This window comes from Anguilla rostrata, chromosome 1 (genome assembly GCF_018555375.3).
Source record: "Anguilla rostrata isolate EN2019 chromosome 1, ASM1855537v3, whole genome shotgun sequence".
Lineage (NCBI taxonomy): Eukaryota > Metazoa > Chordata > Actinopteri > Anguilliformes > Anguillidae > Anguilla > Anguilla rostrata.
In genome coordinates this window covers 65,924,004-65,951,832 of record NC_057933.1, presented here as the reverse complement: position 1 = coordinate 65,951,832, position 27,829 = coordinate 65,924,004, and the positions used below count along the sequence as shown (strand labels likewise).

General features: G+C 43.1%; 2 protein-coding genes across 5 annotated transcripts; both read left to right on the top strand.

Annotated features, from left to right (window-relative positions):
• The first annotated feature begins 542 nt into the window (after nucleotides 1-542).
• On the top strand, nucleotides 543-5,028 carry LOC135263071 (allograft inflammatory factor 1-like). Of its 2 annotated transcripts, XM_064350670.1 has the most exons (6): nucleotides 543-712; nucleotides 2,146-2,207; nucleotides 2,585-2,651; nucleotides 2,975-3,016; nucleotides 3,635-3,800; nucleotides 4,582-5,028. In XM_064350670.1, exons 1-6 carry the CDS (start codon nucleotides 694-696, stop codon nucleotides 4,667-4,669), a joined length of 444 nt encoding a protein of 147 aa, XP_064206740.1. In that variant the 5' UTR covers nucleotides 543-693; the 3' UTR covers nucleotides 4,670-5,028. The 2 variants fall into 2 exon arrangements, with proteins under 2 accessions (XP_064206740.1, XP_064206749.1); XM_064350679.1 differs by lacking the exon at nucleotides 2,146-2,207 and having other exon boundaries at nucleotides 554-712.
• A 3,475-nt stretch (nucleotides 5,029-8,503) lies between these two features.
• On the top strand, nucleotides 8,504-27,581 carry LOC135262894 (protein PRRC2A-like). 3 transcript variants are annotated; one of them, XM_064350286.1, is made up of 17 exons: nucleotides 8,504-8,926; nucleotides 13,096-13,247; nucleotides 13,692-13,869; nucleotides 14,464-14,560; nucleotides 15,308-15,383; nucleotides 15,858-16,001; nucleotides 16,497-16,750; nucleotides 17,185-17,264; nucleotides 18,116-18,264; nucleotides 18,643-18,745; nucleotides 18,955-19,120; nucleotides 19,210-19,299; nucleotides 19,822-20,362; nucleotides 20,564-20,802; nucleotides 20,939-21,230; nucleotides 21,370-21,580; nucleotides 21,805-27,581. In XM_064350286.1, the coding sequence occupies exons 2-17, from the start codon at nucleotides 13,133-13,135 to the stop codon at nucleotides 24,896-24,898; spliced, it is 5,829 nt and encodes a 1,942-aa protein (XP_064206356.1). In that variant the 5' UTR covers nucleotides 8,504-8,926; nucleotides 13,096-13,132; the 3' UTR covers nucleotides 24,899-27,581. The 3 variants fall into 3 exon arrangements, with proteins under 3 accessions (XP_064206356.1, XP_064206364.1, XP_064206347.1); XM_064350294.1 differs by having other exon boundaries at nucleotides 20,933-21,230; nucleotides 21,388-21,580; XM_064350277.1 differs by having other exon boundaries at nucleotides 20,933-21,230.
• Nucleotides 27,582-27,829: the final 248 nt, after the last annotated feature.

Below are 27,829 nucleotides of genomic sequence, written 5' to 3'. Positions count from 1 at the left end.
TATGGTATTTATGTAATATTTGAAGCGTCGCTAACTAACTTTTCCTTGTCTTTCGGTGGCTGAAGAAAAAAAAGTGACACTTTGACAGACCATGCGACATTCGCGCGCTGCAAGTCTTCCGACCGCCTCAGAAAGGAGCAAGCACGGAGCGCGCGGCCTAGGCTCTTTTTAATAAATATGTGGACGCGACAGTATGGATTTGAAAGCGAATTTAGGCAGAAATATCTTTGAAGTTTAACATTTTTAAATTTATGAATTTAATATATAGTCTAGATACAGTATATATATATATATATATATATATATATATATATATATATATATATATATATATATATATATATATATATATTATTATTATTATTATTATTTTATTTTTTATTATGGTGTGGCGGTAAGGATTTTGCCGTGGCGCCACGCCACGGCAAAACCTTATCAGCGGAAACGTTGCATGTACAAAGAGCTTTTGCTCATTCTTTGGTCTTGTCCATCTCACTGGGTGCTGGAGAATTGAGTAAAACCCACACATTCTAATGTTAACTCTTCCACTTCCTCTACGCCTTGCTGTTTGTCCTTATATGCAGCACACGACACACAGACTTTGTTACTTTCAGTATTAGTGCTTAACCCACCCTCTTTGATTCTACCCCACGCTCACTCATTTACTCACCTTAAATAGAAGAAAAGACAGACATGGACAGATCTGCACAGGGTAAGATCATAGTTATCATTATCGTTATCATTTCATTGTTCATGTATTTGTATGGTTTAACCCCCTCATCTTTGTCAGCGAATATCGCTTCTTTTCCTGACACATTTCTGTATTTCCGCTTGTTGAAATTGATTTCTCCTCCTATCGATCCCCCTGTGCTGTTTTATATAGTGTATCCAAAATGATTCAGCTTGGCTCTTGTGTTTTATGTTTGTGGATGTATACCACCTGTTCCCCATTGCTCCTCAAATTCTATTTTGTGCATTACTGAAGTGATGAAACAGTTACGGGTATTGTCTGGCGTAAGTACAGTTACATTTCAATGAATCAGAGGTGAACTGCATGTACATGGATATGAAATATATTGTTGCAGATATATTATGTATCTAGTTTGCCATCCAGTGGGACAATGTGGCATAACTCCACAATCTCATAATACAAAATATAAACAAATAGTTTGTTATTTTACCCTTACTTGTTTTGTAAAATGCTGAGCCATGCATTTTTGTAGTAGTGACCTATCATGTCTGAGAGGATCTTTTTCTTGGTTTCCTCATGTCAGGATTACTCCTGGTGGTTAGGTCTATGTTGTAGTGTAGAAGAATCCAGTGACTTAAATATTTCAGGTATAGCCTACATCTGCCATTTAAAAAGTGTTGAAAAAATGCAGAGAAAATATTTCCACACTTACGTTCAAGGACATGGTATGTATTTTCATATCATTTCATATCATGTCATACATTGTTATGAAATATTTCACAGTGAAATAAGCCTATTCAGTTTTTCAGTTTTTGTAAATATTTTAACATAACTTAATACAAATTCTTATGTTATTACTGACATTTGATATAATATATTAACATGTGTAATCTCTTCACATACACTGCTGGGTAAAACAGAATTTTATTCTAAACAGTGTTGTATTCATGCTTTGAAAGGGGGAAGTATACTATTTTCACCAGAGGAACTGAACACTGCGAATTCAAAGATCATTACAGATAATGTTGTTTCAACACATTGGTTTTTGGATATCACCCTCAAGACTACCTTTAAACTTAAGGCCAAAAACAGTTTGCAAACTGAGACTATCTCTTACTAGTTTTCTACAAGGAAATAGGGAAGTTTGACATTCTTGTTATGAATGTACGTTTCCATTTCTTATTTAAAACATTAAATAGAATGTGCAGCCCTAAGCTACAAGTGGTGAAAAAATTGAATATTCACAGAGACTCTGAGATAATCTGCAAACTTCATGGACAATGCAATTGGATTGCTCCTTTTCAATGTTCTTCCGCATATTTACATTGTGCTTTCCTCCAAATAAGGAAATATACTTCAGCTGACTAATTCCAAATATTACTATTTTACTTCACTTGTGAATTTCAGAGAAGTGACTATTCAAGTTTACAAGTATTACCTACATTCTGTTTAAGGTGGAAAAGCTTTCGGGCTTCTTAAGACACAACAAGAAGAAAAACTGGAGTCAATCAATCAGGTGCTTGTGGTTATATATTTGTCCATCTATATATGTCTGTTTCTGTCCATCTGTCTCTGCACATCTGTGTTTAAGTGTGTTTGAATGAGTATCCATAACATAAACATGTGCAGTAGGTCATGGTACCATGTTGCTCCACGGTTTGTATTGTTCAATTTATTCTGGCAAAGGTCCAATTGGAAAAAAAAAAATTTAATTCAAAATAAGCTGTTCAGACAAGGTTCTATAAGATTTGTTGTTAGAATCAACTGTCACAACGCATTCAAATTGTTAAACAAACTGTCAGTATTAAGCTCATACAATAATCTGGAGCAATTGTACAATAAAATGACACAATGTGCCCACTTTGAATTTTGTTTCTCTCTGTTGTTGTGAAGATATTTCTCAGTGATCCTAAATATGCTGATGAAGAGGACCTTGGCCTCAAACTGGACTCCTTTAAAAGTGAGTATTAACCTGAACATCTTAGTTCTCATTACCCTGTGCTAATGTTGTCTGCCTGAGAAACTGGCCAGCATGACCAATGACCATCAGATGATTTGTCCCTTCGACAACAATGCAGATGAGGCAGTTATCATTTATCTAGACAGCCTTACTTCCTGCTTTTGTGATTATAGCATATGAAATGTGTCTGTGTTTCATTTCACTGTTGTGCCAATAATATGAAACAGTTCATACTTTGTGTTGTGAAACTTGCTATTTGTGACTGAATGATAGAGGTCAATCAAGAGTCACCCTCATACAAGTGTGCCTTTTTGTTTTCACAGATAAATACATGGAGTTTGATCTCAATGACCAAGGAGAGATAGGTAACAATGAGAAGCAGAGACACTGATCTTAGTACACTAATGTATTGTAAAACACAATGCCATTTTTTAATGCCTAAAGTCCTCTAGTGGGTTGTTTCACCACATATAACAAATGTAGAGGAGAAACTAAGCATTTTTTTTAACATGAGCGGTCTACAAAAGACCAGGGTGCAGCCACCAACAAAATTCACATTCCTGTATATTAGTGTATGTGTTATTAAATAAATAAACTGACGGTTTTAAAGAACAAGATTTGCTAAGGCTACTTTAGCATTTTGATTTGTGACACATTTCTCCTAGCCTTACAATAATAACTCTTGAATCATATTGGTAAGGCTAGTTTGGCCTATGTCTCTGGCTGTTTTTTTTTTTTCTTCTTATTTTTTTCAGCCTCATAATGGCTTTCTTGACTTTCATTAGTACAACTCTGGTCTCTCTAGTGACAATGCCAATAACAGGCTCCAAAGGCCAATCAAAATCCAAGAATCAAGGCATTACGGTGCTCACTATATAATTGCTATACGCAGAATAATACAATGTGCTATAGTTCTATATTCACCATGCAGTTTCCGTCTTGCTCATTGCCTCTGCTTCTCTCTCGCTACTATGCGTCATTAGATATGATGGGACTCAAGCGCATGCTGGAGAAGCTGGGAGTGGCTAAGACTCACCTGGAACTCAAGAAGATGATGTCAGAGGTAGTTGGAGGGACTTCACGTGACACAATCAACTATACAGATTTTTTGAGCATGATGCTGGGCAAGAGGAACGCCATATTGAGAATGTAAGTTTCCATACAAGAAACATCCATTGTTGTTAGCAATAATTCCAGATCTAAACCATGCCTAAAAGGCATGTCAGTCATAGAAATCATCCAGTTTGGTGTTATAACATTATACTGACTTAGGCAAAGATCCAAACCTTTGATTAAAATTTTTTTGGAATCTTAGGGAATCTCAGCCTCAAAGTCTCAGTCAGAATTTTGACTATATTTCAGAATTTTAGACAATTACAGTAGATCAAATGTTACCATTATATATTTGAATATGTTTTAGAGTACACAAAAAACATGTGATTTTAAGGGTCTAGCTGCAATGACCTGTTCAATAACCACATACAAAATATGTATGTAGGTGACTAGCACACAGATTCGCTTACTTTTCTTTGTAAAGTTTTCATAATAAGTGGACAATCTGTATTATAGATGTTCCAATCATATGAAATACCACTACTAGTAATAATGAACATATTATTCATTTAAGGATTTAGAATCCAAGCCACTCCATGCACTGGGGGAGTGTGTAAATTTTACAAAAAGCCAGCAATCATTATCAGGCCTAACTTTGTATCAAGCTTCAGTGTTGCTCCAAGTGCATATTTTTTATTCAAGGCCAAAGTTAGACTGGGCTGAAACTTTTAGTATCAGCCTGGTGCAGATTTGTGCTTCTACGTTTTTTTTTTATCATAGGAGATGAACTATTTGCATTCCTCTGAAAACCTCTCTCTCACTCTCTCTCTTTCTCTCTCTCTCTCTCTCTCTCTCTCACCCACACACACACACACAGAATCTTGATGTTTGAGGACATGGGAAAAGAACAAGAGACAAAGGAGCCTGGTCCACCGCCTCGCAAGACTTTCTCTGACCTGCCCTGAAGACATCCCTATTTTCAATAAGAATAAAGGTTTTAACAAGTGCCCTTAGTGCTATACAGGACAGTGCATGCATGGTGCGTGAAAGCACTGCAACAGTTTAAGTGAAATAAACAAATTGCTGCAGTTTTCTGCTCAGAAGATTCAAAGCAGCCCAGCCAATTGAGGGGAATGACAAATAAAGGACATAGGCTACTTGTTCGCTCTAAATCATATTCCAATTTAAAAACCAAATGTTAATAAATTCAACACAATTTTGAAGTAACCTAAGCAAAAGCCTTTCATTAAAATGACAGGATTTAGAGCAAATCATTGTTTTGAATTGTTACATGACTGGAAATAAAGATACCGAATAAGCCTTATTATTATTATTATTATTATTATTATTTTGTTGCTCTTCTTGTTGTTGTTGCTTTTTAAATTATATATTTATTTATTCAGCAGATGCTTTTACCTAGCGCAGCTCACAAGGGTATCATGGGAAGGTATGTGATAATGAACACTGAGACCTACCGGGCCGTATAGCTTTGTTTGAATAAGCCGACAGGCAAACAGCTCAGTGGGGTATTTCACAAAGCAGGATTACTGAGTTACAGTTGCAAGAAAAAGTTTGTGAACCCTTGGACTTACTTAGATTTCTGCATTAATTACTCATTAAATATGGTCTGATCTTCATCTAAGTCACAATAATACAAAATCTGGTTAAAATAATAACGAACAAATAATTGTACCTTTTCTTGTCAATACTGAATGTATAATTTTAAAATGCACAATTTAGGTTGGAAAAACTATGTGAACCTCTAGGCTATTGACATCTCCAAAATCTAATTGGAGTTAGATGTACCAATCAATGATACAAGATCGGAGATGTGGGATGGAGGTGCCCTGCCCTATAAAAAAGGCACACAAGGTTTGGTTAGTGACAGAGCCTGCTCTTCTCAAAAAACTTCTGCTCATGTCAACCATGTCCTGATTAAAATAATTTTCAGATGATCTTAGAAGAAGGACTGTAGAGATGCATAAAGCTGTAAAATGCTACAAAAGTATTTTGAAAGGTACTGGGTGTTCATCAATCCACAATTTTGTTGTCTACAAATGGTGCAAATTCTGGACTATTGCTACTCTCCCTAGTAGTGGGCATCCTGCAAAGATCATGGCAAGAGTGCAGCATGCAATGCTGAAGCAGGTCAAAAAGAACCCTAGGGTAACAGTAAAGGACCACAAGAAGTCTCTTGAACTAAGTCTCTGTTAATGTCTCCACTATAAGACAAACACTAAACAAGAATGATATTCATGGGAAGACACCACGGATGAAACCACTGTTCTTCAAAAAAACATTGCTGTATGTCTCACGTTTGCAAAATACTGCTTGGATGTTCCATAATGGTTCTGGGACAATGTTCTATGGATGGATGAGACAAAGGTTCAACAATAAATGCACAACACTATGTTTGGAGGGAAAAAGCACTGCTCCAAACTGTGAAGCATGGTGGAGGGAGCCTCGTGGTTTAGGGCTGCTTTGTTGCCTCAGGGGCTGAACAGCTTGCAATCATTGAGAGAACAAATCATTTAAAATTGTATCAAGAAATTTTACAGGAGAATGTCAGGGTGGCACTCCGTCACCTGAAGCTTAATATAAGTTGGGTGATGCCGCATGACAATGACGTAAAACACATGAACAAATCAACAACAGAATGGTTTAAACAGAATAAAATTCATGATTTGGAATGGCTAAGTCAAGAGTCCAAACCTTAATCCAAATGAGATGTTGTAGCATGACCAGAAGAGGGCCCTTCATGCAAAAGAATTTGAGAAATATCAATGGGCTTCATTCACCAATATCTTCCAAAGTTTTTTCTTAAATTTGTTCTTGAGAAAGGTCCTAAGAAAAGTCTACGTCAGATTCATGACGTGTTCTTAAACCGCAGAATTGTTTGCAACCATGTCCTTATAATGATGAATCCCATTGTCCTCGTAAACTGAAAGCGCATGCCAGTTGTTCCTAATTAGCATAGGTAAACGCCCCGCCAATCCCCATAAAAGGCCATGAGACTGCAGGGCCCTGTGCATGCAGAAATTGAAAAGAAAAGTTGAGAGAGAAGTCAAGAATGCCCAAACGAAAATCTAAAGACGGTGGAGCACCGGACTCCAAACGTAAGAAAAATTTCAGTAGTTCTGACGTGGAGGTACTGCTGCAGGAAGTGAACAGCAAACGACCTGTCATTAGTAGGGTCAGTAGTGGATATAAAATAACACAAAAAAAAGATGTATGGGATGCTATTAGCCTACATGTTCAGTGAACGCTGTATCCGGGGAAGGTTGCACAACTGATGAAGTAGAAAAAAATGGTTTGATGTCCAATCTGATGCAAAAAAAAAAAAATTGCTGGTGGGAGTGGGCACAAGGAATTTTGTGTTATGTATTCAAACAACAAAGCGCTTCTCGTCACATTAATACCACTAATTAAATCAACCAGCAGTAAACTGCATCAGAGAAACTAGCTGTTTCAACCCGTCGCTGCACAAAAAATGTATTGCCAGTCATTTTGGTTTCGACCCCATCTGATGGTGTCACCCGATGTGGTCCGCACCCCCCTAGTGACACCTCTGAATAAGTGTTCTCTTCTTCAACATGTCCATGTGTATAAAAAGTGTTACCTAAGTGCTTAGTTTGTACTCAAAATTTAAACATTTGCTTTTGCAGTATAGACCAAACATTGCATAATTGAAACCCCCAAAAATAAAAGGTCACTACAATGGTTTGATTGTAGTGTGGCACAGTGGGTAAGGAACTGGGCTTGTAACCGAAAGGTCGCAGGTTCGATTCCTGAGTAAGGACACTGCCGTTGTACCCTTGAGCAAGGTACTTAACCTGCATTGCTTCAGTATATATCCAGCTGTATAAATGGATACAATGTAAAGTGCTATGTAAAAAAGTTGTGTAAGTCGCTCTGGATAAGAGCGTCTGCTAAATGCCTGTAATGTAATGTAATTTTTATCATTTATTTACAGATGAACTCCCGCTGAGGCAACCAACATCTGAGGAGGAACATGGCACATTAATGCTTTGTAAAATAATGAAAATAATTATTAAATATTATAAATGATAAAAATATTATTGTAATTTAAATCCTATAATATTATACAACTGTAGAATTGAAGAAAACGTAATAACCAATTATTTTGCACAAACATGTCAGCACTCAAATGTACGTAAGTGTGCTCTTGAGTGTGCATAGATTCTGTTCTTACCTAAGAACAAATCCCAAATAAGAAAACATTGGTGAATGTCAGAATCTTCGTGAAACCTGCGTAAGTGGGTTTTAAGAAGAAAATCCTTCTTAAGAACGGTTGGTGAATGAGGCCCAATGAACTGAAGCAGTTTTGTGGAATGATCTAAAAGTCATCCTAACCATTGTGTATGACTGATCAGCAGCTATAGGAAACATTTGGTGGAGGTAATTGCTGCTAAAGAGGCCCAACCATTTACTAGATACAAGGGTTCACATACTTTTTCCAGCCTCCACTGTGTGTTTAGACAATGTGTTCAATTGAAAAGTATAATTGTGTGTTAGTGTGTTCTTAGTTTAAGCAGAATGTGTTTGTCTAATATTGTGACTTAAGACCACATTTAATGAGAAATTAATGCAGAAATCCAGGTAATTCCAAAGCGTTCACAAATTTCTAACCACTGATAAACACCATAACACAGGTTAAGGTATAATTTAATGTTATATTATGGTAATAGTATAATGTTATAACCTAACTGATTCAATCAGGTACGTCAATAAAATGTATTATGCAAATTTAACCACACCTTCAGTTTGCACTTGCTCCGCCTCTTTTGCACTGCTTGTGTCCGCCCGGTAGTAGCCTTTGACGGCTCTTCAAAGTGATGGATGCCCCCACTCCACATGAAGCTATCCAATATTTCTTTTTTTATTAACGATACGGGGGAAAGAAACAAGAACTCAGCTCAGCCATTTCATAATCTGTTCCACCGTCCTGTTACCACAATTTTACAGTATATACCTTTCATTTTGGTTTTCCGAGTTGCTAAGATACATTGACAGTTGCTGTTGCTAGTTAACTGGCTACGTTACGTTTATTTAACGTTGGCTGGCAAGCAAGTCCTTGGCTAACTAGCTAGCTATAGAATAGCAAATAAGAGTTGGTGTTTGTATGGCCAGCTAGCTTTAGCTAGCTAGTGCTAGCTAAGTGTTCAATCAGGGATATCTGCTCATATTCGGGACGAGACCAGGTTAGTATCCATCCATTTGATTATAGTGTTAGCGTTAGTTAACGTTTGCTTACTTGTAGTTTAACAAAAATGATGCTGTAACGTTATCCTGCAGTGTTAAATTGGATGCAGGAGCTGAAGATGGGCTTCTAGTTTTGTACGAATGTATGGTAGCTAGCCAGTTTCTTTCTAATTTAGATAGGTTGCGAGATTTTTGCGGAAATTGGGCCCGTAATTATCTTGACATAGTTTATCAGCGTCGTTAGAAAACCGTTTTCACTTCAATACGAATACAACCGGATTGTTTGTGTTTGTCAGTGCATCAACATGCACTTGGGCCTAGCCTCGCTTGCTAACGTTGGATGCTCTGCTGTCGCCATTTTGTTAGCGCTAAGTAGTTTTTGGTTACCGTTGCTAGTGGTACCGTTAGCTCGCAGCATTGATCAACGTTACGAACAAGCGGATGTCAGGGGCTAAATCCTGTCATTTTAATTGGATTAATTATTTGTGGTTCATGTTGTTCTTGGTTGTTCATGCTTTTTGGTTATTTTTGCGTATGTGCATGTCATTCTCAAAGATAACTCCGAACTCAGCGAGATAAGCAAACGGTAACATTGCCTATGCAGTTACAACATTAATATCATTACCAATATCTTGTGCATCTGTCTCCAGCTAATTTTTACAAGCTATCGATAATTGGTTATGTAGCGTTAATGTTAACTAACTACAATTATACGTTAACTAGTTAGTAATGTTGACTCAGTAGACCTATCAAATATCCGATTATCACACACATTAGCTAACGTTGCAGTTGACAATTGACGTTATCGGACTGCATAACTGAGGCTTGAAGCTTGTAGCTCAGTCGTGAACTGTAGAAATAGTCGTCTAGCGGTCTTGAATTAATGTTTACATGGTGTGGCGCAAGAATCTAATATTAACGACGTTTGGTATCATTCATAAAAGAAAACTAATAGACTACTGTCAGGCAACGTCGGTTACAAACAAGCATTTATTGTGTATGGAATGTATCGTTTGGTAAGTTACAGCATTTCGAGAAATTGTCGTTGTCTGACACTAAGTTTGCTAAGGCGGTGAGAAGTCGCTAGCGTAATTAGCTGCTGTAACATTCACCTAACGTTTGGCTACTGGCTTTTTCGTAAGCTACCTAATAATTTGGTTAGCAAGTTACTTAATTATGGAACGAGAATCTACGAGTCTATACAATGTCATACAGCTGTTGGCTAGCTATGATTTATAAACACAAAGTGATCCTACGCCCAGTGGTTATGCATAAACAACTGCACTTCAATCGAATAGTCTGAAAGCTTAAAAATGCAGTTATGTGCAAATGTCAGAGACAACCTTTCCCTTTTTTATTTACTTTCTAGTGAAAACAGCCATTAAATGCATCATATTTAGATATTTTTCAGTGTCAGAAAATGATGCAGCGAACATATTTACTACAAAATTATGCATGAACCTCCACAGCTATGTACAGTATCTATTTAGTGTAGCCACCCTTTGCCTTTATTACAGCTTCTATTCATTCATTTTGAGACTTGCTTTGAGTCTGCAGGGATATTTTTCCATGCTTCATGTGAACACCCAATGTTCAGACTAAGAAGTTGGTGGCATTTTCTGTTTCTCTCGATCCATGTAATCCCAAACCGATTCAGTGATGTTTAGGTCTGGATTCTGGGGTGGCCAATCCATTGTTCTGAGAACACCAGCAGCCTGATCTTCTTAGCAGTGTACTTGGGGTTGTTGTCTTACTCTAGAATGAATTTGCTCCAAATCAAATGTTGTCCAGAGGGTATTGCGTGTTATTTTAAGATCCTTTTATTTTTATTTATCAGCATTCATGATGCTTTTAATAAAAACCAAATCACCAACTTCAGATTTTGTTATACAGCCCCAAACTTGCACTGATCCTCCACCATGCTTGACTGCCTTTTCTTCTGAAAATCTCAGCTTTAGACTGATCTGTCCATAAAACCTTACTTCACATCTCAGATCCCAATTAGTCAGTTTTCAGTGCAAAGGGTCATTAGATTGTTGGGTTGTTAACCATGTAAGACCCAGGCATTGATGTAGGCCTAATTGAGGGGGAATTTTTTTTGCTCTTAAAACCTTCTTTTTGGTGGCCATTAATTAGTAATATGTTGAAAAATGTGTATTTTTAAGGGGGGCTGTGGGAGTGTGTTGGTCACCGTCCAACTTCTGAACACAGTAATGACACAAGCAGAAAGTACACTACAACTCATGAAAAATGGAGGGCAAATACTATCATTCCTGTATTTTGAAGGGCAGTTATGGCGGTGGTGGTGGGGCAGGGACAGGGGTGTTGGTCACCCTCCAACTTCCTAACACAATAATGACACAAGCATAACAGTCACTACAACTCATGGAACATTACCAGACATCAGTTCTTGCACACTGCTATAGTGAGCCTATTGTCTGGTCATACACACTCCGAATGTTGCAATTGTGCAACACGGTCAAAATGACCTCAAAGTAAGAGTTACTTTATTTTGTTTTACATAGATTGATTATCCACGGGTACTACATACATTTGGCATACCAATAAAAAAAGTTGGAGGTAATTTATTTACTTCATGTGATGGAAAATCCAGATGTAATGAGAGACAAATGGGATCTCCTTGAGGGGCCTATGTCATGTGTGCTCTAAACACTTTCAGTAACAGTTGAAAATGTTTCACTCCAAACATGTTGCTAAAATATAGTATAGGGCCTACGGAACTGATATGTTCTAAACTGATATTTGGTTAAAAAAAATGGCGTCTCTAGGGTGCCTGAAAATAAATTTTGCATTTGAAACACTGGTTCTCATGGAGTTAAATGTAAGAGTTATTTCTGAAGGTAAGGGGTTCTAAACAAGCGGCCAAAACCAGGCTGCGTTTTTTTGAAGCTCACTTCCTTGCCATGTTAAGAGACGTTGCTCACTAGCGCCACTGCGGTTGGCTTCAGTATAGGTGTTTCAGCCACCCGTTTTAATGTAAATCAATGACAGCAGTATGGTCGAAATGCAAAGTCAATAATTTTTCCCTGCAAGAAAATGTAATCACAATAGATGCCCTTTCTTCATCTAATGTCTCCCCATCTGCCAATTTGCTAAGTTATTGTGCTATTTGGACAAGCCGGTAATATTTTGAGGACGAATCAGACAGTTTGCGTCGCTACCAAGTCTCTGTTTCTCACACACTTTGTGGACGACTTGACTTCAAGTCCCTACTGTGCAGTCTCTGGTTCCAGTTTGTACAACATGCTGGTGCCCACAAACTACAATTTCTGGGCTTCAAAACCCTTTTCACCTAGCCCAGGAAGAGTCAGTGGGTGCTGTTACAGTGACTTTGTCCATATTTTTCTACAGCCTGTGGTTCTAACATAATATTATTGACTCTTTTGGTAACAACTTTTGCTGGGAGCACACAGCCGTAACTTGTTTGTTGAAGAATGGAAGACTTAAAGTGGTAGCAGGATGCACAAAAGAAGTCTACAAATACTGATAGATTTTATATATTTAGCAATGGAGGCTTTTCTGTAATGCTATGTTAAATACACGTTTACTGCATTATTGTCTGACACTGGAAATATTGGCTGACTGGAAATTGAATACACAAACGAGTGGTCTCTGATTTTTGCACAGTACTGTATTGGCATTGTAATTATTTGAAAACTGTTGAAGTTAAATACCAGATTATGTTTCCCTACTCAAATGGTTCAAGGTCATCAGCTTCATCAAATCATTTGCGTAAAGTGAAGTTTTGGCTTTTACAGTGCACAGTCTTCTTTGTAGCTTCTCAAAAACTATTGAAATTATATTACAGCTAATTATTGTTGTCTTGCTGCTTCCTGATTTAGAGGCTTTAATATTTCAATATTACAAGTAATAGCCTAATTATTGGGTGTGAGAATCTATCTGTACAATTTTTTTGAGAGCCATATCAGAATGTACAGTGTGTGGTGTAGGGGAAATAAAGGTCTGTGGGCTAAGGCAGCATTCATTAATTTATTAATCATTAAATTTATTTTGCATGTCATCTGATGCCATTCAACCGCAGGAACGTTCAGAATAAGCGGTCAATCAATGGCCTGACACTCTGTAAGTTTCTGTGTCTTATACTAGCGTACCATCTTATCCACACTAATGCTTCCATCCTTCTCAGTCTCAGGGCTCACCGTACTCAATGAGCGGACAGCGCGATGTCCGAGCGTTCTGGGCAAACGGCAAAGGGGAAGGATGGCAAAACCAAGTACGCGTCTCTCAACTTGTTTGACACATACAAAGGAAAGAGCCTTGAAGCACATAAGCCAGTTGGTAAGGGACCATATTTCTTCTCCTGTGCACCTCTGTCTTTCTTGCATAATTGGTGAAATACACTGCAGAAATACAATGCATCCTTGTAAGGAGTCACTCTCATCCAGAGACTTATGAAGTCTACGTTTTACATACAGTATTATTCACTTGGAGGTGTGGCTATTTAATGAAGCAATTCTGTCCCACCTAGCTATTGAACCAATAAGTGTCTAGTCACAAACCTGGTTTTTATGCCACAACACTGCACTGATGCCGTGTTTTAGTTTATTAGTTTATATAGGGTAAATCTTCCCACTAATCCTGATATATTTAAATTAATTAAAAACGTAGGCTTATGAGTGCTGCATGCTGTGGGTGGTTTCATCAAGCTCAAGTGAAATGCATCTGTACAGAACCTGTGAGCTGTGTTGTATTCAGCCCTCTCTCTTTTACCTCTCTGGCCAGTTACTCCCCGTCATGGCCTTCAGTCTCTTGGTAAAGTTGCCTCTGCACGGCGCATGCCCCCCCCAGCCAACCTGCCCAGTCTGAAGGCAGAGAACAAAGGCAACGACCCCAACGTTTCCCTCGTCCCAAAAGACGGAACAGGATGGGCAAGCAAGCAGGAATCCGTAGACCCAAAGAGGTGAGGCCATGGTCTCCACTTTTATGGAATGCCATCTGCCAGTTTTAAAGAGATTAATTCAAATGAATGCTGATATTTTTTAAGTGGAATCGGCGCACGCGAATCATAAAACATTCATTTTTCTATTTGGAAACGATGTGGTCCCTGCAACAAATTTGAAAAAATGGTGAGAGTGGCTATCTAGTCATTTCTCTAATTTCTTGAACTTCTGGGCCTCTAAAGTTCCTGGTATTTAACTAACATTGTGAAAATAGGTTGTACGTATTTTGTGAATGCACATATGCAGAATAAAACTTAAATGTGCTGGATGGGTAATCCCTCTGAATTTAATATGCTGTTTGTCCATAACCCAGTCCAGTGCCATATGGGAAGCAATTGCAAAGCATTGCCAAGTATTTAAAATTTTATTTAAGATTTTTATGAGAGGTTTAATAATTCTGAACATCTAGAAGCCTTCCACGTTGACTGTGATAACATTTGTAATATACTGGACTGTAGATCCTCTTCTAGAAAACCACACTTAATGCTGAGGGTAGGCAGAACAACACAACAGTGCAGTGCTCTCTACTGAGTGGACTCCTCTGCTCTCCACAGTACCGATGCATTTTCAGCTCAGCCGCCGGAGTCGCAGCAGCCTGCGGCTACACAGACGCCTGCATCGAGCCAGCAGAATACTCCACCACCCCAAGAGGTACTGCACTGCAGCCCGCTCTGATGTGTGCCAGTGTGTGCGCAAGTAGGACTAATCCCGATGCAGACCTGGCAGGATTTTACCCGGTATTGTCTCTGAGTACAAAAAGTCCTGGATGGTATAATTGATTTGTACACCTGTTGCTCTTTATCTCTTCCCGCACTTTTCGGATTGTGAGTCTGGAGTCAAGGCAACTTTTTGTTTTGTAATATCTGAGACTAGAGTGCTTGCAGTGACACCTTGAGGATACGGGCTGAAATGGCAGTAAAATGCCTCCCAAATCGCATTTTCAGAAGTTCCTACGGGCCGCTGAGGAGTGAAGTTAAATATGCAAATGTAGTGGGAGGGAGGTGGAGCGGTAGCTAAATTGACTGAAATCTTATCTACCTTAAGTTTAAAAAAAAAAATGGCTGGTAGCCCAATACCATTGGCCTGTAGTGTAAGTAAAATTAACACTAAAGCTGCAAGAAGTATGGCAAAGATGAAATTGTTGGGCTTACATATGCGAGACCAAACATGAACTTTTGTTGGGGGGGGTAGTTTAAATTCTTATCAGCTAACCCTGCAATTGTGAAACATTTGGCCTCATCTGAAAGAGTACTCGTAGTTCTTAGTTGTATTGGAGGTTCTCAGAGGGTTTGTAGGAGCTCGTTCTTATGTAAATATGAGAGTTTTCCGTTAGGCAGGAGAGTGTGTTTCCCTGTCCTTGCTCCTGTAATGATGCTTTACCGCTGTGTGTCTGCCCAGGCCCCAGCTCCAGCCCCGGCCGCAGGGGTAAAGTCCTGGGCTCAGGCCAGTGTTACACATGGACTGCTAGGAGATGGTGAGATTGAGTCTTCAGCGCCTTTTCTCAGTTTTAATAGTGTGTTTTTGGGTTTTCTGATATTGGCTATTTATGCAAATTTATTTTATTTCTTGAATAAATAGCATTTTTAGTATTTAAATGTGTAGTTGATACTTATTGGGCACACATCAGGAAACCACGCATCTGGGGTAGTGGTATGTATGTGTCTTCATCTGGATGTTCTCAAGGCTAGGCTTGGTACAGGTCTAGATGCTCTACAGCCTGCCGGCAAAACACTGAATTTCAAAGCCACATTTGGCTAAATGTCTTGTTCTTATCTTTATGTGTCCTTCTGTAACTCTGATTTTCTTTTATTCTCAAATTGTATTGAAATCTTCTGCCGTCAAAGTCCCCTTTTCTGCTTTCTGCCTTTGTTTTTCTGCCACTTTGTTCCTCCTTTATTTATGTTGAGTTTGTTTGCTGTGTGTAAATATCAAGGCCGTGTCTCTGCAGGTGGAAAGGGATCAAACCAACTGTCGCCATTCTCTCGCGAGGAATTTCCGAGTCTGCAGGCGGCTGGAGACCAGGACAGAGCTGGCAGAGAACAGGCCACTGCAGATCAGTGGTATGGGCCCGGACCAAGCCTCCGCCCCCAGAGTGAGTGCCCCGCCCTGTCTGTCACAAGCCGAGCACGCTCACTTTGCTTTGACTGCTGGTTGTGCGCAGAAATGTCAGAATGTACCTTGTAAGTTTTCCTATTTTTTATGATGTATGAAATGCATAAGAAGATAGAAGGTACTGAGCTTTTATTGTGTATATTGTTCATTTTTGCGTATTTTTATTAATTGTTTTCTTGATGTGGAAAGCTCAGTGATATTATGGTGTCATGGCTGGTTGTATGCTAGCCTACAGTAGTCCAGGTTCCAGTCAGCATTAGCATGAGCAGGATTCAGTTGTAGACTGGGAAGTTTCACTGCATCAAACTTGAAATTTAGCTTGACGTGTGTTATGACCTCTTCTAGGTCAGACCTTCCAGGAGGCCAAAATTTGGCATGAACTGCACATGAAGTAACTATGCTTGACTTCTATGTTTGCAGTAATACAGTAGGTTTTGCCCTCTCTTTCATGCTACATTTTGCTGTTACTCTGCAGATGTGACAAGTTGGCGGGATGGGGGGGGCCGCACCCAGATTGCGGTTCTGCCCCGGGAGGGGGTGGTGGAGGCTGGGGTCGGGGGGGCAGTATTGATGGATGGGTCTTCAGAGGGAGTGCAGGCCCCCCACCAACAGCAGCCGACCCCACTGTCTCACATACCCCCTAGAAACTCGCCCGCCTCAAGCCCCGCCCTGCCCCCACCCCCTGTTTCCCCCCAGTTCCCTGCCTACCGAGGGATCATGCCTCCATTTGTGAGTACTTTTTCCTTTATAACTAAATTATTCTGTGACATACAAAATATTTCACTAAGATATATTTTGTATTTTCATTTAGTGAATATTAAAGGAAATTTCAGTGTTCAGATATTGCCGCTGTTGCGTTTCGTAAATAGAATACAGGCACTTTCCTACCCACATGTGATTTTTCTCATGTTAGCCATTTGTGTAATCATGGATTTAAAAAATATTATTGAATAATTATTAAAATATTATTATTTTATTAAACTGACTCGTTTGATCAGTTGGACATATTGCTGTGGATTACGCAGAAACGTTATGCAGAATTGCAGGGATTTAAGAAAATACGCAACACAGACAAATTACTTAAAGCACAGACTGCTTAATAATAGTTTTGTTTTTTAATCTAGTACCTAACCTATTTCTCTGTCTTCTCTCCTCTCCATTAGATGTACCCCCCATACCTGCCCTTCCCTCCCCCCTATGGCCCTCAGGGGCCCTACAGATACCCAGTGCCTGAGGCTCCCAGGTAATGGAGAGACACTGGTTTATGACAGTTTTTGTCTCTGATTCCAGGGGTAGGAGCAGTGCGATTAAAACGCTAAATCGACATCCTAAAGGACAACACCTCTGAAAATCCAGCATTTTATGTTTTATATTGAAATGGATTTTACCTCCCAGATAGCATATCAGAAAATTGCATGTTTAAAAAAATATAAATAAAAAATGGATAAAAATTCAGGATTTTGTTTCGCTAATCCAATTTGATGTTTGATTACAATCACATTCAATTTTAAGTGCTAATCAAGATTAGGTAAGGGGCTAGATTTTTATTGTCTTCCTTGGGAGGTGAAATTTTAAATTACATATTGTAAAAAAAAATGTTTGGATGGAAAACATCACAATGACTATTTTGATTAAATTAAAGTACATGCACTGTACTTTTGAGTGGACGGCTCTAATATATGTGTATTCAACCAGGGTAAAAGGAGGATGCATATAGCCAGTCTTTGGTACATGCTAATTGTAATTTGTCAGACATTCCTGTGGATGCCATTGTAACTGTACAAATGAGTAACACAGCCATATCCGCATCAGTGACCAACTGAAATGCACAAAATAATTGACACCATATAGAAGTCTGCCAATAAAAGCCATTTAAAATGAATTTTCAAGCAAGGAGGGGAATTATGTTCTTTCTCCTTTTCAAACATAACCAGAATTAAAATTCTGTTATTCATTTTAGAACACAAATCTGGATCACTTATGATTATGAAATCCCAGATAACTTGACTTTTAGGTGGAGTATGCAGCACCTGGAAGATAAAGTAGATAAAATGATTCCCTGAACCACTCTGCCCCCTCTCTTCCACCCTTAAGGTTCTCTCGTGCCCCAAGCGGGCCGCCGTCCCAGGAAGGGGGCCCCAGGGTTCCAGAGGGGGAGGCAGTGCAGCGCCCTTCCATCCTCACACAGGACGACCTGAAGGAGCTGGATGAGCTGGATCATGATGGGGATGAGGGCTGGGCAGGTGAGAGGGGGAGGGGGGAGTGGAGATTGCTTGGGTACAAAACCAATGTGTTTGAATTCACAACATTCGTATTAGTGGTGCAGGTTGCTTTGGGGAACATGGAAATTCACAAGACATTCAAATCAAACATGACTCATTACACAGGGTTTGGTAGTTTCACGCTATTGTGCTTGGTTCATCAGTATGTCTGTAATGACACTAATATACTGTGAGAAATACTGTATACAGCAGTGGACACTGCAGGCGCTCTGCTCAGCTCAGTACATAATTAGTGCTCTGAAATATTTTGCATTTGCACTATGAAATCTGCCGTTTTTACTGTTGCTAGAGAGATATTGCATATTGCAGATTTTTTTCAGATATGTCTGTCTTTTACAGGGGCCCATGAGGAGATTGACTATTCTGCAAAGCTGCAGTTCAGTGATGATGAAGGAGAGGAAGAGGGCGATGAAGAGAAGAGTGAGGACAAAAACTGTGCAAGGTGAGAGAGCTGCATTCAGTAAACAAGGTCTTCAGTGATTTGCAACAATGCAGTCTTTGATTTCACTATTTTGTCTTCAGTTACTGTTACTGACAGTTTGAAAGGACAGATGGGCCCACGTTGTTCGACAACAGACAGATAAAATTTCCCTATTAATACTGTAAATGGGAAATTGAGTCGGTGTTGGTTAACACTTAACTCTCCCCTAGGGAATCCAGGGATAAGCAGCAACCTGCAGAGGGATCTGCCAGCAGAGGGGCTGCTTCCCACAGCCCCCCCTCCAGTAAAGAAGCTCTGCCCCCGCCCCCCAGCAAGCCCGGCAGGACTGAGGAGGGGGCCGGGGATTGGGGCACCTCCCCCTCAGCACCCTACCAGGTATTGGTCAGCTTGGCAAGATCAGTGCAGAGCCCTGTGTTAATGCTCATTACTAACCAGAGCGCATCCTCTCTGTGCCTTCTGTGCAGGGGCAGAGGTCGGCCGTAGCCGGCCCCAGGGAGCAGCCTTCTCCCCCTGCGCGGCCGCTCCACAGCCCGGCTCCACACATCTACAGACAGGTACTGACTGCCGAAGCCCCAGGGGCCGGGGGTTATCAGTCTCTGGGCCCAGGATGTAGTGCTGAGGCTGGTCTGGCCAATGTTAGGTTAGCGTCTCGGATGAGAGACTGTCATGAGTGGAAATCCTGCAGGTGAAATGCAAGTAATGGAAATCAGCCTGGCTGAGGGCCTGTGGTCCACTCTCACTCAGGTACCAAAACAGCTTTTGTCTTTGTGAAAGTGGTTTTTTTAATGCAGATAAATTCACTTCTGAACCTGGGCAAGTTCTGCATTTTTAATAATTTTTGCTCACCGTGTTCTGTGAAGGCCCGTAGGAGATGCTGCTTCATCTAAAGGTTAAATCTAAAGGATGACCTGATCAGTGATATGTGCTGGAGATGAAATGGCAGCCAGTCGGTAGTTGATGTGCAGTAAAGTTATTGGGAAGAGCAGTAGGTCATATACAGTGTGTTCCTGGCCCGTAAAGAAGGCTTTAAAGATTTGCTGTGTTCTTTTCACCGCTCCATGCCACCCCTTCCCCAGGACCGTCCCTCCGCCCAACTTGGTACCAAGGCAGTCACACCTACCTCCTCCACCCCCGTGCAGAAGCTCGCCCCCTCCGCCCCAGTGGCCCACCAGAAGCAGGCCCCCGCCAAACCCACCCTGCCCCCGCCCTCCTCCACCCCCCTGCTCCCGCAGACCCAGGCGGAGGATGAGGACGAGACGTGGCGGCAGCGGCGGAAGCAGTCCTCCACCGAGATCTCTGCGGCCGTGGAGCGAGCGAGGAGGCGCCGGGAGGAGGAGGAGCGAAGGATGGAGGAGGAGCGGCGGGCCGCCTGCGCCGAAAAGCTCAAGCGCCTGGACGAGAAGCATCAGCAGAGCAAGCCCGCCCCCGTCGCCGCCGGTAACCCCAGCCCCTCCCTCTCTGCCTCAGCACCTTCCCCCAGCCTGAGTCAGCCCTCCTCTCCTTGTGTGGACTCTGAGGAGCCCCCCCTCCTCTCTGCTCAGACTGGGGTGACAGCAGGAGGGAGTGCTAATGACAGACAAAGAGAGGGAAGTAACAGCAGCTATGATTCCAACACTGGTGAGTGTGGCCATAGACCTTTCATACTGCTGTAAATTTCAGGTTACATCATTACATTTTTTGCAGATAATTTCACCTTTATGTATGGGTTCTTACTGAATTGCATTTCAGCAGAGATGCAGTCCCCATTTGAATTGAAAGTGAGCTGGTGCCACCTGTAGAATTCTCACTGTGGTATGTTTGGTTATTGTTTTATCTCAGACCCTCAGAATTGCCCTGCAACCCCAGAGGTAGCGTCCTTGCCGCAGGATGTAGCAGCGGTTGGGGAAGGGAAGGAGGAGGCCGTAGGGCCCCCTAGCGTTCGAGCTGCTGGAGGTGCAGACATGGTGAAGACCGAGAGTTTGGGAGGGGGAGGGGGACGGCAGGGGGGTGGCCTCCCTGGTCAGGGCTACTCTAAATACCAAAAGTCTCTGCCTCCTCGTTTCCAAAGACAGCAGCAGGTCAGTGCTCACATCACGACCAGTCTCCCTGTTTACTTAGTCGTGCGTGTTTCAACATTCCCTGTGCAGTTATTCAGTGCAGTTTGATAGTGAGTGTGTCACAGAGTTCGTTTTCACCTTTCTTTTTAAGGAGCAGCTCCTGAAACAGCAGCAACAATGGCAACAGCAGCAGCAGCAACACAGCCAGGTTTCCCAAAATCAGCTCGCCCCACAAGCCTCAAGTTCCCAAGGCCCATCCCCTGGTGCCGGGAGCCAGCCTGCATCCAAACAGCCCCCCTTATATTCACATGGCTCGCTGGGGTGCCCACCACCTATGCCCATGAACTTTGACCCTCGCTGGATGATGATGTCGCCCTACATGGATCCTCGAATGATGCAGGGTCGCCCTCCACCGATGGATTACTACCCCCCTAGCATGCACCCCACAGGTTAGTATTTGCTTCTTTTCAAGGGCTGACATACAGTACAGTAGTGCCTGAGGATAGAGGCCTTTATAAAGGATAGAAGTATTTCATCAGTATTGAAATTGACCCTCCATGAAGCCTGTCATACTTCCCTGTACTGTAGCACCTGCTCTCCTCTCAGGTCTCATTGGCCGCGAGCGCTCCGATTCGGGCGGCTCGGGTTCAGATCCGTTCGACCGGACACAGCACCCTTCCCACCCCCACCGGGTGACCCCTCCCACGGACGCAAAGTTAGCCTGGGGACCAGACGTCTTTCCAGGAGGCGGTGAAGCCCGGGCTGGCTTCGAGGAGGAGGAAGGTGGCAAAGGACTGAGGTGAGGGAAGAAACAACATGATCCGGAAAGCTGAGTGGAGTAGACTGAGGGTCTGTGGGGTTTAAATTAGGGAAAGGAGAAATGTGCCAGTGAGGGGTTCACAATATATTGGGAGGGAGGTAATAGTTATACAGTAAGTTATTAGTAGCTGGTAGTGAGCAAACATGAAAGGAAAAGGAATTAAAGCAATGTATTATTATGGTTTTCTTTCACCCCAACACTAGGGGCAGCAGCTCTCCAGTGCATCTGCGAGACGGAGGGCCCTGTTCTGTCCAGCAGCCCCTCACTTCATTCGTTGCGCCCAACTCCTCCCCCTCAAGCTCTTCTAACCAAATGCTGGCACCTCTTGTAAGCCAAGGGGGAGGAGTGAGCGCGGGTGGCAACCACCACCCCCACCATCATCAGTCCTTCATGGGGGGTAGGGGTAACTATAGCAGCTTTCCTGACAATGGTTCTAGGGTGGCCTCCCACCAGCAGCAGAGGGGGACCAGTGGTGGATCTCTGCATGGCTACAATCAACAGGACGAGGGCCCCAGAGGAGGGACACTTTGGGGAACCCCCCATCCCCACTATGACCGCAATGGCCGCCCCGATCTCTCTCCTGTGGACAACATGACCCACTTACATCATCCCCATCCCCATCGTCCTCAACCCTCTCATTTCCCCCTCCACATTCACAAAGCAGAAGCTGGAAGAGAGAGAGACAGGGTAGGGGACACAAAGAAGGAAGACCCCAAAAGATCTCTCCACCAACCCTGCCTCTCATCCTCCTGCTCTTCCTCCTCATGTTCCTCCTCCTCTGCTCGAGACGACAGCGGCAAATCTCCTCTGCACAGCCTGCCTCCCCAGCATGAATCGGGAGTTGGGTTGGGGGGTGGCGGAAAGCCAAACAAGATGGGCGGCCCCCACGTCCTTCCCTCCCCCGCCTCGTTCGCGCCTTCTTCCCAGCACCCTCCCCAGCATCAGCAGCAGAATCCCAGACCGAGCCCCCGCGGGCGCGACCACAAGACAGAGACTCAGTGGGGGCCGAGGCCTGGAGGCGGCAGCACCAGCGGCGCTTATGGCCATAGCAGGAAGTCCAGCGCAGGAGGAAGCGGGAAAGCTGAAGAGCGTCTGACGGGGGCGGGCACAGAACCTAAACCCTCCGCACCTCCTGGAAGCGGTAACACTAGCAAACGGGTGGGGCCTATAAAGAGACCCGCGCTGAAGGAAATGAAACGAGAGGGTGGAGAGGAAGGAGGAGGAGAGAAAACACCTGGGGGCTCAGGGAAAGACAAAGAGCCTGAGAGCAAGCCAGTTTCGGGTAAGCAGGATGCCCCAGCTAATCAGACTACCGCTGTGCCCTCGTCTACAGAGGACGCATCGCAGTCGGCTAAACCTCGGAACGGAGGGAGGGAACGAGTGGGAGGGGGGCTGGCTAAAGGACCCAAAGAAGGGGACGCCCCCTCCCTGACCTCGGCGTACTCTGCTCCCGTGTCCCGCTGGGAGAGGGAGCGCTCCCACGAGAGGGGGGGCGGCGCTCCCTACTCACACCCAACGCCTGCGAGGGGCGGCAGGGGCAGCCGGGGCAGGGGAGGGGAGTTCTACGGGAGGGGGCGGGGCTACAGGGGACCCTACGCGGGGAGCGGAGGCGGAGCAGGGAGCAGCAGCGGCCGCGGAAGAGCGGGAGGAAGGAGCCGGGACTACAGGTCGACTAGCAGCACCTCCCACGTCCGTAACCAGGGCAGCGGCATCAAGGATTCTGCCGCCTGCAAGGGGGAGGCTGCGGTGGGGAGCGGCAGGCCTGGCCAGAGAGGCCCGCAGCCAGGTAACACGGGCCGGTCCAGGAACCGCAGCGAGACCAGGAGCGAGGGCTCCGAGTACGAAGAGGTCTCCAAAAGGAGGCGGCAGAGAGGGTCAGAATCGGGCAGCGAAAGCGCAGCCAGCGAGCTGGGCCTTTCTGACAGGGAGGAAAGAAAGCAGCAGCCGAAACACGCGGGCAGCGATAACCCCGCTGCTGCCACCACGACTGCTTCTGCTGCTGCCGCCGCTCAGTCTAGAGCCCCCCAGGCCCGCATATTCACCCCGAGGGGCGTGCCATCGCGGCGGGGCAGAGGGGGCGGGGGATCAGGCGGGAGCGTCTATAGAAGTGGAGGGAGTGCTGGCATGTCCAGCGGCCGCTCTGGGTCCGGTTCCACCTCCCTCACCTGGGCCTCTAAGTCATCCTCCTCCATCCACAGACATAGAGTACAGCCAGAGACCCCCCTTCCTAAGGAGGCGGGGCCTGTGGCTGCAGGGGAGAAAAAGGACAGGCTGGCAGATGTAGGTCACTCTCCGAATCCGAGCCCCCCATCGGACTCCTCACTCACTGCACCCTCATGTACTAATGTACACGTCTCCCTGGAAAACGGTAATGTGGAAAACGAGGTCTCGTCAGCCAATGCTCCGGCGGATCCCCCCTCCCTCCCCCTGCCCTTCCCCGCCCCAGATCTCCGGGGCTTTCCTCCCCGCGGCTTTGAGCGTCCACCCCGGCGCCGCCGGAACTGTCGCTCCCAGCACCAACACGACAAGCCCCCGCGCTTTCGCCGGCTGAAGCAAGAACGAGAGAATGCCGCCCGAGTGAACGGCGGCGGGACAATAGGAGGAGGGGCACAACAGCAGCAGCAGTTGACTGTACCCTCCCAGAATTCTTTGCAGGAGGCGGATGGTTCTCCCAACACTGCCATCACAACCATAACGCTAAATGCGAACCACAGTCTTGTGGGCAGCTCCGGTGAAAACAGCAGCAGTAAACACCTGGGGGGAGCTAAAGCAAACTCAAACAGCCACAGTCACCATTACACCCAGGCCACAGCTCCCCAGGCCAACTCCCAACACCTCCATAGCCACAATCCAGGGGGCGGATCCAAAGAGGCCAAAGGCACCAAATCTCCTGATATCTCCAACCAGAATTCAGACCAGGCCAACGAGGAATGGGAGACCGCCTCGGAGAGCAGCGACTTCGCCGATTATCGAGAGCGAGGCAGAGGAGGGAAGGCTCCGTACTCATCCCGCCCCTTCCACTCGTCTGGAAGAGGAGGCGGAGGGGAGCGAGAGATGACCTCGAAAGAATCTGCAGCCAACAAGAGAAGCTTTTCCAGCCAGCGACCTGGAATGGATCGCCAGAACAGGAGAGTGAATACAGGTGGTGGGGGGGGTGGAGGAGGTGGAGGAGGTGGAGGAGGAGGAGGAAGGAGCCTTCGAGGTCCAGCAGGGGCAGGTGGAGGAGCCCCTAGCAATGCAGGCGGAAGCCTTGATGACAAGCGTGGCAACTGGTCATCTCTGAAAACCAGGAAGTAATATGAAGATTATCATCAAAACTTTTCAGTTGGCCCCCTGTCTCTCACACTCTGCTTAGCTGTCATTGAAACTTTATTCTCTACTCCTGGCCCTTTTCAAAGTTCATTATAGTTTATCCTGTATATCAGAAGACTGCATAAGCTTTCACTTTGTTCCCCATCTCTCTGTCTCTCTGCTCTGCTGTCTCCTGCCCTTTTAATACATTCACACGCTGCTCCCTACACACTCACAGTTCGCTGTCTATCTGTTCTCCGGCATTCTTTATTGGATATTATGGAAAAATACCATGTCTGTTAAAAGGACATATTTGACAGAAACGGAAACGCACACAAGCACAAAAAAGGAACTGACACAGAAACACACTTGGTAAACACTACTTGTATTATGGACATACAGAGGGCATGATGCAGATGCTTAAGAGAAGACATTGTTTATATTTCTATGTATATTTTTATTAGAATTGGGACTGGGTGTTCAGTGGGCAGCTCTCATTTCTTCAGATTTTATTTTTCTTTTAACAAGGAGAACAAAGATTTTCGTGTTGTGTCTTTGCCTTTGTCAGTTTGTAGTCAAAACCTCTTTCCCCGACTACTTTTTGGGGCATTTGAGATTGCATCTGCATTCATTCTGTTCCTAAAGCCATTTTGATGCTGCTTATTCAGAAATATGGCATAGTCATGTTTGTTGACATGCTTTATTCTGGTATTTGTTCCCAATGGTTGTCTCTTTGTTCATTCTCATTTCATGGCCAATCAATTCTGTTTCATCCTGCAGTGGTTCGGCTGGAGTTGCTTGGCCCACACCTCCATTACTGAAAGCTATGTTCATATTAGTTTTTTTGTCTGTTTGTTTATTGTACCCCATAAGCTCTACGTAGCGTGTATGGAGTAGCTTTGCTTTGTGCAGTGTTTCAAATTCTGCTTGTGGAGAGCCAGAATATGTTTGACTGAGCATTGTGCTATTACATACTCCGCTGAAGTTATTGTCATTATACTGTGTTGTACTAGAACACAACTGCCTTGCGCAGCTGTCATTCAGAGGTCTTTATAAATTACCAGGAGGACAAGTTATGTAGCCCTCAGTTCTCCATGAGTACTTTGTGAAGTTGATATATTGAAAGGGAAGCCTGGTCAAAAAATACATAGCATGTTTCATGGGGAAAAAAATATTTGAAAAAATAAATTTGCCTGATTGTATGCAGAATGAAGCATTATCATTCTCATCCTGTAAACCTCAACCTAACCATTTTTCATTCAGTGATGTAAGTTGGCCTTTTGCCCTTTTTTGAGTGAATGGGCAGATAAATTACTGTTGAAAATGCTTTTTTTCTTCAGATATTGTAGGCCTCTGTGCAATTAAAGATTCAAAGAATCATGTATACAGGCTTGTATCAGAGTGTAGTGTGCATGGTGATGATTGAATCTTTTTCTGATTTTAATGAATGAAAACAAAAGCTAAAAAAACTAAATGAAAACATTAGAGACATGGCAGAAGCCTAGAATTAAGAAGTTCCAAATATTGTCCTGACGCATGTTCAGCATTTAAATTTTCTTTGGTTATGTCTCCCACTAGACTCATCAACTGGAAGAAAGTTTGGAATGCTCAAATATGGTTCTCAAGTTCTTGAGACTAAATGGCAAATGTTTTTTGACCAGACTTCCCCTCAGAACCACTACCTTAACTGTGTTGGTGACAGCATGTTGACTGAAATCTGGACTACTGTGTGATTTATGTGAAGTTTTACATGTTCTCTGTTCAATACAGAGAGGCCTTTTACTCGTCTTAGAATTTGAGGACTGTAACAAAACATGACAGGATTGTGTAAGTTACAGGAAAATGGACTCCTGTTCATTGTAGCCACATAAACACACAAATGAACTAGAACAAGAAATTGTCTGGCTAGGTTTGGGAAATGGAGCATTTGACGTGTTTTACATTTTTACGTAGAACTCTGTTTTCACCACAGTTGGATTTTTGTTGATTTTGTGGGTAAGCAGAGACTCGGAAAGTAGCACATTTGAAGTGTTGGTGTGTGATTATGCATGTGTCTTTGGAGTGGAAATGTTATTTTTCCCCAGTTTCTGTCTATCATTTCTTCAAATATCCTTTAAACAGAGGAAGGAGGGGGGCATGCAGTTACATTATTAATTTTGAATTAACAGATCACAAATGCTTATTCATATCCAAATGAACAACATCTGTTCAGTTACTGGTGTTAACCTGAGTCACCATCAACAGTTAAGAAAGTAATTGTATGTTTCTTTTTTACAGTTACAGTGTAATCCTCAGCTGCATCTTGCATGGTTTTTCCCCTGCAATATTGACTATTGAAATGCCCCCTGTCCATTTTGAAGTACTAAAACATGATATTTGTATATTTCTTCACTTCTTTGTCTCTTTGGTTCAACATAACTGTTTTGTATGGAAACTTTTTTTTTGTGATATACAAGCATTTGAGTATTTCAAACAGTGTAATAGAAATGAAGAATTTGGGCTTGGGCTTAAACACGTTTAAATGCAACCATAATATACACAAGTATGTATAGTTATATATGAAAAGCTGATCTTGCCCAGTTTACATTCCCACAAATAGATGTTGGCATTTATAAGTTGAAGGGAGCAGCGAAGTGTCTTATAGAATTCTAAGTAAAATAAAGTGAATAAATTCATTTTGTTTGGAAAACTTGCTTTGTCTGAGTAATAATTTATTGAATGACTTAAATTGCTTCCTGACATTTTTCACAGTCTTGACATTCTGCACCTCGGTACAGTAGAGGATTGTACAGACAGGGTTTCACCTCTTACGCAATTCGCAGCAATGTAGCTCTACCTTTAGAATGTTACACCCCTGTGCTCATGTTTAACTTTTCCATTTCCATTACGCAATTCAGGCTCGGCCACGTCAAACATGACCAAGGTGCCACAATGAGA